Raw genomic sequence first — 12,107 nt, 5'->3', positions numbered from 1 at the left:
TACTACCCAGAGGAAACAACAGCAAATCCCTACAGCAAACAAGTCGAAAGAGATAGTTGATTCTATGTTAGTATTTCTAAGGTGTTATTAAGCATGCGCTTTAAAAAGTCACGTATTTCTTGCGGGGATTCAAGGCTTTAACATTTGAATTTTCAGATAAAAAATCCGGATTAAGCTTTTTTTAATAGTGTTGGAAACCGCTGTTCAAATCCGGGTCCTAATTATCAGTTTCGTGGAAGTGCTAGTGCAACACTGCCGACACCAGAACTCTCCGGAAGTGAAAGTCGGCAGTGGCCAGGAATTCCCCTTGATTGCTTCCCAGCACACTTTAAATCACAGCCATGCATCTAAGTGTACAATTTACTGGGGAATTAGAATCGTAGCGAAGTGTTTCCATAAACCTCATCGTGTGTGTTTTCCACGTACAACTCGATACCGTAGTGGTGAAAGTGGAAGATCGGATATTAATTAAGTCTGTTAGAAAGAGTCGGCCACGTAACTTGAAACTAAGGTTGTAGGAGTGTGTGGATAGGTCACTCTTCATTAGCATTACTTACCAACAATTCGTAGCGGGTGATACCCACAATGGCTTCACATGCTACAATGTTACCCATATGGGGAACTGATAGCGGGTCTAGATTCACGAAGGACAGTTTGAAGCTACTGACTTAAGATTTGGATAATAACATTCGTCCCTCTTTATTTTTCCTTATAACCTTTGGAGTGGTGGGGTAGCCTAGGGGTAAAAGCGTTCGCTCTTCACGCCGAAGACTCGGGTTCGATTCTCCACAGAGGTACAATGTGTGAAGCCCATTTCTAGTGTCCCCCGCGGGAATATTGCTAAAAACCGCGTAAAACCAAATTCACTTGCTCACTCGTTATGACTTTAAAAACTTGTGTACTGTGTTAAAAGTTTAACTTAAAAGAACAGATGAAGATGGAAAAAGATCTCAGAAATAGGGTTTGAAAATTGTTAAATGTTTTTTTTTAAATAGTATTGTTAATGAAAATCAAAGAGTAACAATTTTCTTCTTATACAACAGCATTCTGTTACAAGATTATATGACGTTCACGAACAAACGAAAACATCTTCGCCGGAAAACCGTCGACCATCCGATTTGTCAACTGTCTATTCATTATTAATCATAAATCGATGTATAGAAAACAAAATGTATGAATATATACCAGTGAATATTTTTATTTAAAATGCATCATACTTCAGTAGATAAGTTTGCAACTTAACCATTACATTACTGCTGAACAATTTTATGCTTTAATCCCCATAATTCGGAGCTTGGCTAGCTTAGTGGCTCAACCGTTCGTCCATCACGCAGAAGTTCTGGGTTCGACGCCGAACAAAGCCAGCTGGCGTAGGTATCTCACAATATAACTGGGGCGGTGGGGTAGCTCAGTGGTTAAAGCGTTCGCTCGTCACACCGAAGACCCGGGTTCGATTCCCCACATGGCTACAATGTGTGAAGCCCATTTCTGGTGTCCCCCGTCATGATATTGCTGGAACATCGCTAAAAGCGGCGTAAAGCTCAACTCACTCACTCACAATATAACTACACTGTTGACTACGATAATGCTGACCAAAAACGGACAAGTGAATGAGTGAGTGAGTGAATTTAGTTTAACGCCGCCGACAATATTCCAGATATATTACGGCGTGGGTAAGAAACCATGCCGGGAATGCAATATAAAATATTAAAAATGTCAATTAGTTATAATATTCGGTAAATAAAATGCTCTGGAAATGAAAATATTCTAGGTGAGCAACAAGGTTTGTGTAGGGTTCTGTTATGGAATACGTAAATACGATGGTTGCCATAGCAATACGGACATTGCTGAGCAATAAACGTTTAGTACGAGACTTAGGAATGGTATTTGCCCTACAGGAACACATTATAGTTTATAATGAACACTGGGAATCGCTTTGTGGCATCAATTAGCTTTGTCGAGTATATGAAAGAAGAAAATCAATCATCTGTATTTCAGGAGAATAACTGGATATACCATAGTAATGTGTTATGATATATTTGAAATATTGTACAAGAAATGCAATTAGTTAGTTGGAAGTACCTAGTTCTGTGCAATCAATTACTCAGAGGAGACATTATGCGGCATTGTAGGGAAGTAGTTTTAGAACTGTGTTGTGACGGTCACTGTGCTACCGTGTACATGAACAAGAATGGTTTGACGTTACATTGAAACATTTGCCTTCGAATATCTTAACTTGACGAATATTATTGGTGTACAGGTTTGCTTCCCTATGTCATGGCAGAATTTGCTGATCTTTGGTTCGATTTTGGTTGGCCTTTCTTGTGATGTTTGGTTTGTTAGTAACTCCCCGCGTTCGTGGATTGCACCAAAGTTTAGGATCAACATGTTTCGTGCGTCATCGCAAATTAAGCTGACATGCCGTGATGTCACTCAGTTACTCGCTCACTCGCTCACTCACTCACTCACTCACTCACTCACTCACTCACTCACTCTCTCTCACACACTCACTCACTCACTCAGCATGCGTTACCGTTATATAACCAAGGATTACCTAACATAAGTGCGTAGGTTAAATAGTGAATCGAGTCAATCGATGGATTAAGGAATGAGTTAAACATTGAGAAATCAATAAAATAGTTGATAATTGATACAAAGGGAGGCTTTTCGATCCTTGCACATTTGTTTGGATTGGTATAGGTTTAACTACAACTGCACCATGTGGTGGATCCAAGAGTGAACCTTCAGTAACCCATGCTTGTCGTAAGAGGCGACTAACGGGATCGGGTGGTCTGGCTCGCTGGCTTGGTTGACACATGTCGTCGGTTCCCAATTGCGCAGGTCGATGCTCATGCTGTTGATCACTGGATTGTCTGGTCCAGATTCGATTATTTACAGACCGCCGCCATATAGCTGGAATATTGCTCATTGCGGCGTAAAGCTAAACTCACTCACTCACTCACTTAATGGTCACGAAAAGTGGTCGATGATAAAGATTTGGATCGACAGAACGTCCTCGGCGAAGTTCGACAATAGATGACCAAATGGGTTGTTGATTCCAGATCTGAGAGTTATAGGTTTTAATCAGAACTTAATAGCCCAAAAATAATCCTGGTTCGAGTTCATATCGGAGACAGATATGCTTAAATCTACAGTTTGGTTTCCGTGACTTTCTACGATGCTGGACACAGGGACTTCATGTTTCGATGGTCGGTCGTCTGGACGGAAACTTCGTGAGTCGAGGTCTGTCGTTAGTGTTTTGAAAAGGGGTATCAAATGGCGTCTTTGGTTCGAAGGCTGATCGTCATGACGGAAACTTCGTGGTTTGAAAAAGAATGTCAGATATCCCCTATATATCGATGGTTGTTCCTTGAAAAGGGATATCTAATTGGGTCCTTGGTTCAAGGTTCATTAGTGAGGAACCAATGAGGATCGATAACTCGAATCCAACAGGGTCCTTGGTTCCAGCACCGGCAGTGCGTCTGTGACATTTGACCGAAGTTAATAGCAGAAATTCTGTTGTATGGCAAACATACATTCTGAGTTTGCGCGCTGTGGTAAGGTTACTCAGTGGTGAAGTAACGATGAGGTTGTACTGAGTATATGTAATTGCTGGTGCTTTTTGCAACTCTATGAATATTAGACGCATCTTGTTTTCTAAAGAAAATCGTGAAAATTGACTTCCTCAGTAAATAACAAGATTATTGTCTTTCAAGAAAAAATGATCATTTCTTGAAATAAAATGCTGGGTCGTCTCAGCAGTAAATTGCTCACCAAGGCCATCCTTCATACAACACTGTCCTCGCACCATATGTCGTTATTGGATACTGTTTTGATGGAACTAATAATGATCATCCCAATTCCAATTTTGGGGTAATAGCTGTCAGCGTGTACTTATAGTTGACATAAGAGTAATAGCATAGTAAAACATCGCCACTGCGACTGTCTCTGCTCTTGCAGTTATGACAAACCCTGAAGAAATGTACATATTGCTGATCCTGAGATGCAGCTTTTTACAATGTGGATGAGTACGTCTTTACAGACGACTGCAAATAATACAGCAGTGTTCTGTTCCCAGGAAATGAAGGTGGTAGCCAAATGGTATACATGTTTGTTTATCGTGCACTATGAACATAAGTTCGAATCTCAATTTATTGTCTTCATGTCCCAGGTCAGGCCTTTCCCAGTCTACCAATTCACATCCAACACATGGCAGGTGAAGTCCTTGCTGGTTTTAGTCCATTTCGAAAGTTATTGTCTGTCCGGTGGCAGAAAATCTGAATTTATGTATTTGATGTCTTTACGGCTGGGGTTATGCTACAACGATTATTTGTGAGAATTGTTATGTTTTGATTGTGTAAACATAACAAGAAATATTAATATGTGATTTATTACATTTTACGTAGCGTTTCAGCAACATCTGCCTTGACATTGAGAGTGCATTGACAAAAGATAAGGGACGTCTAGTAAGTTAGTATGAGTGAGTTTAGTTTTACGCCGCTTTTAGCAATATTCCAGCAATATCACGGCGGGAGAAATCAGAAAAGGGATTCACACATTGCACCTATGTGGGGAATCGAACCCGGGTCTTCGGCGTGACGAGCGAAGGCTTTAACCACTGGGCTACTCCACCGCCTCCGTTTAGTAAGGGTCAACAGCACATAACGATAATAGCTTGACGCGGAACACCCAGGTCAGTGTGACAATGCACACCAAGAATCGACATGTATAGAGGCATGTATGAGAAGCTTCATCGGGAAGTAATATTGCGTTGCCATGGTCCGTGGTGTTCCACTGTTCTTGAACCAGTCAGGATCTGCATTCATCAATCTGTGTCTTGTACAAAACTGGGAAACTGTATCCACTTCTCTTGTGAAAACGTGTTGTTGTCAGGCTGAACAAGGTTTAATGTTGAAGCTTGAATAAAGTATCAAATTTGCAGGTATTGTGTTTCAAGGCGCGTATAACGGCCAAAGTACAACATGAATAAGTTCATGGAACATTGACACACACACACACACACACACACACACACACACACACACACACACACACACACACACACACACACACACACACACACACACACACACACACACACACACACACACACACACACACACACACACACAGAGAGGGACGGGACAGGACATCAGTTTAACAAAGTTTATGTTTGGACAGAGATTTTAATTCTGATGAACGAGGCGCAAGGGGGTAAAGCGTTCGCTCGTCACGCTGAAGACCCGCTGTCGATCCCCACACGGGTACAATGTGTGAAACCCATTTCTGGTGACCCCCGCCCTGATATTGTTGAAATATTGCAAAAAGCGGCGTAAAACCATACTCAATCAAGCAGTCAGTCTGATGAACAGAAAGCACTATTCATGCGCAAGACACTGGCGTTTTTATCAAACTGATTATTAAATGTGAGTGTATGCAACACAGTCATGATATGTACAGTCGCCCAAGGGAACAATATGAATCACGAATGAGTGCTGTCAAAGTTATAGTGATAGTGCTTACCCGTGAAGATCCGACTAACGGAATCTGGTTCGCTGACTTGGTTGACTCGTGTCACCGTATCCCAATTGCGTAGAACGATGCTCATGATGTTGATCACTCGATTGTTTGGTCAGATTCTATTATTTACAGACCGCCGCTATAAAGCGGCAAAATTGCTGCAAAGAGTGCGGCGTAAAACTAAACTCACTCACTTACTTCATTTCCTTGTTACACCAGGGCGGTAATGTTCATTGAAATCATTTAAGATTTCAACAGCAGGGATATATTGTTTCACTTGTAATTTTTTTAATTGTCTCTTTGCTACTCACGTATTTCTATAAACCGTTACTTGCCAAATCCCAAATGAAATCTAACTGTCATGCAGTCACGAATCAGGTGTCAAATTGTAAATTCATGATGCATGCAAGAAAGGTTTGCCTTTGAAAACCTTTGACAAATTTCCCATGATAAATGCAATTCAACGTATCTATATTATTATCTAATAGCAATTTGCTTCAAAACAATGGATAAACTCGGAAACCAAACCCATCCGGCTACGCAATGTCTAATATCCATGATGAATTGGTCTACTTCTCACATTTCATAACGTATATATATTGGTTGGAGTGTTGAGATTAATCCTAGCTGGAAAAGACATTTGTTTGATGTATCTGGCTGGTAATATACCAGGAGATAGACTAAGGCTCGTTAATGATTTTAACTAGAACGTATTACAAGTGTCCAAATGTATATATTTGGTAGTCTGATTAGATATGAAGGAAACAAATACAGTGATGCATGGTTGCCAAATGAAACGATCGGAATGGTGATGGTTGATGTCAAACTCTATACTTGTTTGACGTAATTATTTCTAAATCCATGCTTGTTTATTCTTACCCAAACCGCGATGGCTGAGTGGGTTAGATGGCTGACTTTATGTGCTGGCGATTAAGTGCCTGCCTCAGTGCCTGAGAGTGTGGGTTCGAATCCTGGGTGGGACTCAATCCAACAAAAGTACAACAATATGTACTTTACAGAGAAACTGTAATCCAAGATTACGTTTTACCCTCGTTTAAATGGCAGTGTATGTTCCTAGGTAGCTGGAGCTACGTAATGAACTCGGATGTACATATACACTGAACCTCGGGTATCCGGAATCATGTACAAACTGCGAAGAATATCTTCAGTATTGTATACTATAAAACCGAATTTATCCGAAATTGTACCCAAACGACATCTATCCGGACTTATGATCAAGCTTCACCAAATGTATGGAAGTTAGCAGATTACAATTTCTGCTCGGCGGATAGGTTCCCTGTCCTTTGCCAATCACACATCAACGCCAGTTAACTGTTAGCTTACATTGTTTAGCCTCCATCTTTGTTGTCTTATTATTTTTGTTGTTCTTACATGTACATATATACGCTCTCTGCCTAATAGCATCCATTCACCTGATGAAGGAGTAAGAATATACTCCTAAACCTTGTGATCCTCATAAAAAAGAAGTTGACAACCATAAAACTCTCCTCCTTAAGGGAAAATATAACTGATTAATCGGGAAATATACTCACATCCAAAAGAAACTTGACCCCTATTTTTTCGCTCTAAAGGAAATGTCTCGAGTTCTCCCGTGTTCATACAGACTTGAAATATACAGCGGGAACGCAACATTTCCAAATCATGGTTCACAGGCACGGTTCTTATAAAATCGGTTTTCTCGCAGATGCACGAACCGCACGTGCAATGTTTGGTATAAAATGCCTCCATATAAACCGCTGTCATCAGTGTCATTGGAAAACCACAGCGAGAATGCCGAGACTGACAGCAGAACAGCGTGAACGAGCCATCGGTATGATCCATATGGTGGCTTCTCGTGGTCACGTTGCGAGAACGATCGGTTGCTCTACCACGGCTATTTCCAACCTCATCCAGCGGTTCCAACAGACCGGTCAGATCCGTGAGACCCCGCATCACAACGGCACAGGAAGACCGGTACATTCGTAATCTCCACCTACGTAACCGCTTCCTGACGACAACGTCAACGGCAACAACAGCATTGGGTCGCCGACTCAGTCGACAGACAGTGGCCAGACGTCTCCGTGCCTACGGCATTAGGAACTACAGACCGTACAGAGGAACTTTCCTGACACTTAGACATGGGCAGCAGAGAATACTGTGGGCACGTCAGGTACAACGCTGGCAGAGACGTGACTGGCAAAAGGTACTCTTTTCTGACGAGAGCAGGTTCTCTCTGTTCTATGATGATGGAAGGGCATGAGTTTACCCGGGAGTGGGCGAACGAATGGCTCATTGTTGCATTCAGAACAACGGAGCCTTTCGGCGGAGAGAGAGTGTAATGATCTGTGGAGGCATTATTGGAGACCTGATCACTAGACTTGTTGTGTTTGACGAGACACTGACTGGTCAACGCTACATCGACCACGTTTTGAGGCCGGTAGTTCTCCCATTCGTGTAGCAACAGCAGCGAGGGACTCCTCCTCCAACATGACAACGCCAGGTCCCACGTTGCTCGAGATGTGCAGGACTTTCTTAATCGCAACAACGTCAACGTTGTACCCTGACCTCCAAGATCTCCTGTTATGTCACCGAACGAGCACCTCTGGAACCACCCCGATCGCCGTATCAGACAACGACAACTACCTTCACAAACACGTCGGCAGTTGATCCAAGCGCTGAGGGAGGAGTTACATGTTTACATGCATCCGGGCCTAAGAGGACACACCCGTTATTGACAATGCCTTTTTGGCCACTTTGAAAGTCTATGAAAGTGTCAAGTCTTTATCTTTTGTCTGTGTAAATTTCAAATTTCACCCCTTCTGTAAATGGCACGTCAATACATCATTTAGTGTTCAATAAATCTTGATTATATTTTGTGATGTGGTTATCAATAGATTTATCTTCATATTACTAGGTTCTAGTGACATGGGACTAAAATTCTGCACACAGTCAGTACTTTGTCTGGTATCAAGTTTCTTTTGGACGTGCTATTATACAAACTAAACTTCAGTCCTTTTAATTATATGCAAAAAAAACACGAATCAGTACGGATATGTATGCAAACTTTATCTTTCATATTAGGAACTGTACAGAACCTAAGCCTAATTAATCTGGAACCATCCACAAACTAACCACAATCAATCTAAAACTACATAAAGACGAAACCAAATCAATCCGAAATAATCATACAAACATGATCTCATCTATCAGGAACTACATACAAACTGAACCTTATTAATCCGAAACTATGTACTGACTTAACCTCTTTTATCCGTAAAGACACTACATCTGTAGCTGTAGGTAATGTAGGTCCTATCTGTTCACCCAATGTGGGTCTACAGACATCTAGACAGCTCAGGTGGTGGTGGAAGGGCCTACCGACACCTGGACAGCTCAGGTGGTGGTGGAGGAATGGCTTACAGACACCTGGACAGCTCAGGTGGTGATGGAAGAGCTTACCGACACCCGGACAGCTCAGGTGGTGGAGGAGGAAGGGCTTACAGACACCTGGACAGCTGAGGTGGTGGTGGAAGAGCTTACCGACACTTGGACAGCTCAGGTGGTGGTGGAAGAGCTTACCGACACCTGGACAGCTCAGGTGGTGGAGGAGGAAGGGCTTACAGACACCTGGACAGCTCAGGTGGTGGTGGAAGGGCTTACCGACACCTGGACAGCTCAGGTGAGGGTGAACAGGGTCTATAGACACCTGAACAGCTCAGGTTGTGGTGGAAGGGCCTACAGACACCTGGACAGCTGAGGTGGTGGTTGAAGGGTCTACGGACAACTGGACATCTCAGGTGGTTTCGAAAGGGTGTACAGACACCTGGACAGCTCAGGTGGTGGAGGAAGGGTCTGGACATCTCAGGTGAACAATGAAAATGATCATTCCAACACGCAGCCGCCAGTCTCTGGAATAACTTGCCCACTCACATCAAGAATTGTGAATCTTTGGACACATTTAAATCGTCTCTAAAACCCAACTTTTTTCGTCGTGCCTATTACTAGACTTTCTATGTTAAGTTGTCTCTCTGTAAATAGTTTTAACTTTTTATTTTCCTATAGTATTGAAGCGCCATGAGCGGGTATTAGTACCTGGATGTAGCGCTATATAAATACCCACATTATTATTATTATTTATTAATTCGAAAGGGTGTAGATACACCTTGAAAGCTCAGGTGGTAGTGGAAGGGTCTACAGACACCTGGCCAGCTCAGGTGGTAGTGGAAGGGCCTACAGACACATGTACAGCTCAGGTGGTAGTGGAAGGGTCTACAGACACCTGGCCAGCTCAGGTGGTGGTGGAAGGGCCTACAGACACCTGACCAGCTCAGGTGGTAGTGGAAGGGTCTACGGACACCTGGCCAGCTCAGGTGGTAGTGGAAGGGCCTACAGACACCTGACCAGCTCAGGTGGTAGTGGAAGGGCCTACAGACACCTGGACACTTCAGGTGGTAGTGGAAGGGCATACAGACACATGGACAGCTCAGGTGGTGGTGGAAGGGCCTACAGACACCTGGACATGTCGGTGGTGGTGGAAGGGTCTACAGACACCTGGCTAGCTCAGGTGGTAGTGGAAGGGTCTACGGACACCTGGCCAGCTCAGGTGGTGGTGGAAGGGCCTACAGACACCTGACCAGCTCAGGTGGTAGTGGAAGGGTCTACGGACACCTGGCCAGCTCAGGTGGTGGTGGAAGGGCCTACAGACACCTGACCAGCTCAGGTGGTAGTGGAAGGGTCTACGGACACCTGGCCAGCTCAGGTGGTGGTGGAAGGGGCCTATAGACACCTGACCAGCTCAGGTGGTAGTGGAAGGGCCTACAGACACCTGGACACTTCAGGTGGTAGTGGAAGGGCATACAGACACATGGACAGCTCAGGTGGTGGTGGAAGGGCCTACAGACACCTGGACATGTCGGTGGTGGTGGAAGGGTCTACAGACACCTGGCGGCTAGCTCAGGTGGTAGTGGAAGGGTCTACGGACACCTGGCCAGCTCAGGTGGTGGTGGAAGGGCCTACAGACACCTGACCAGCTCAGGTGGTAGTGGAAGGGTCTACGGACACCTGGCCAGCTCAGGTGGTGGTGGAAGGGCCTACAGACACCTGACCAGCTCAGGTGGTAGTGGAAGGGTCTACGGACACCTGGCCAGCTCAGGTGGTGGTGGAAGGGCCTATAGACACCTGACCAGCTCAGGTGGTAGTGGAAGGGCCTACAGACACCTGGACACTTCAGGTGGTGGTGGAAGGGCATACAGACACATGGACAGCTCAGGTGGTGGTGGAAGGGCCTACAGACACCTGGACATGTCGGGTGGTGGTGGAAGGGTCTACAGACACCTGGACAGCTCAGGTGGTAGTGGAAGGGTCTACAGACACCTGGCCAGCTCAGGTGGTGGTGGAAGGGCCTACAGACACCTGACCAGCTCAGGTGGTAGTGGAAGGGCCTACAGACACCTGGACACTTCAGATGGTAGTGGAAGGGCATACAGACACCTGGCCAGCTCAGGTGGTAGTGGAAGGGTCTACGGACAACTGGACATGTCGGGTGGTTTCAAAAGGGTGCACAGACACCTGGACACACACACATGCAAACCCACAAAAACACACACACATGCAAATCCACACAAACGCCCCCACGCACACATGCACATGCACACCATCCACCACTGTCACTCTTCATCAGATAAAATGTCTGAGTAACACCAGGGTTTACCTTCACACACCCTGTTCATAATATATAGTGAAAGTTATGGTCTGTCTCACTATCTATTATACAGATGCATCTACGCAATACCCAACTCTGTCGTTTATGTGTATCTCCCGCGGACTGATACCGTTTATTAACTGACATATAATGATTTATCTGGCACGTAAAATATTAAGACATCGCTTTTACATCTGCATTGAAGAACAGCATGTGATACAAAGGTCCATGGTGAGATGGTTTTACTTTCAGGTCATCCATCAGGAGTAAGCTGTGAGTCTTGCTCACTGATAGCAGGATCAAGACATCCATTGTATAGGAGACTATATCATCTTACCTTGTCAAACGGAGATCTGGTTTCCACATTGGTAAACGGGTCTTGGTTTATCGCTGGAACTTCCTTCTGGCAGATGCTTCAGTTCAATAAGACTCCGAGGTTATTTCCTTAATCTTACAATTCAAAAGTAATCTGAATAAATGATACGGCAACTTATCGCAGACATATTTATTTACGGATGCTACGATTGTGGAAACAGATGACGGGCTGACAGTTTAACACCTAGCTGCGGGTACAGCAACGTGCAGTAAACTTGTACAAAGTACTGTTACTATGTGTCTCAGTCCACCCAGCTGCGAGTGGGTACCTCGTAAGGATGGGAAGGCCACATTAACTCGGTGCACCTAGTGGCTGCAAGAGTTGTATGGCCCAGGGAGTTTAGATTGATAATACGAAGTGCCACTTTCTAAATGGCACTGTGTATTTCAATACGAAGTGCCATTGATCAAGGGAAACACAAAGCGCCTGTGAGCAGTCTAGGTGGAACTCGGCGCTATATAAATAGATTATAATAATACAAGTGGATAACCAGTATAAATGTTGAAGACA

The 12,107-nt window shown here is 44.2% G+C and overlaps 1 protein-coding gene across 1 annotated transcript; it reads left to right on the top strand.

The window, feature by feature from the left end:
• The first annotated feature begins 9,760 nt into the window (after nucleotides 1-9,760).
• On the top strand, nucleotides 9,761-11,491 carry LOC124290389 (keratin, type I cytoskeletal 9-like). Its single transcript, XM_046727095.1, has 3 exons — nucleotides 9,761-10,123; nucleotides 10,420-11,076; nucleotides 11,474-11,491. The coding sequence occupies exons 1-3, from the start codon at nucleotides 9,761-9,763 to the stop codon at nucleotides 11,489-11,491; spliced, it is 1,038 nt and encodes a 345-aa protein (XP_046583051.1).
• The last annotated feature ends 616 nt before the right edge of the window (nucleotides 11,492-12,107 follow it).

Source organism: Haliotis rubra, unplaced genomic scaffold (genome assembly GCF_003918875.1).
Source record: "Haliotis rubra isolate DU_JTF1 unplaced genomic scaffold, ASM391887v1 Scf464, whole genome shotgun sequence".
Classification (NCBI taxonomy): Eukaryota; Metazoa; Mollusca; class Gastropoda; order Lepetellida; family Haliotidae; genus Haliotis; species Haliotis rubra.
Note: the sequence above shows the minus strand (reverse complement) of the source record. Positions and strands in the feature narration are given on the sequence as shown.

Bases quoted from the DNA above. Each gene is read 5' to 3' on its own strand.
- LOC124290389 (XM_046727095.1), top strand. From the start codon at position 9,761: ATGTACAGCTCAGGTGGTAGTGGAAGGGTCTACAGACACCTGGCCAGC. The intron at 10,124-10,419 runs GTGGTGGTGGAA...AAGGGCCTACAG, and splicing joins CGGACACCTGGCCAGCTCAG to ACACCTGGACATGTCGGTGG.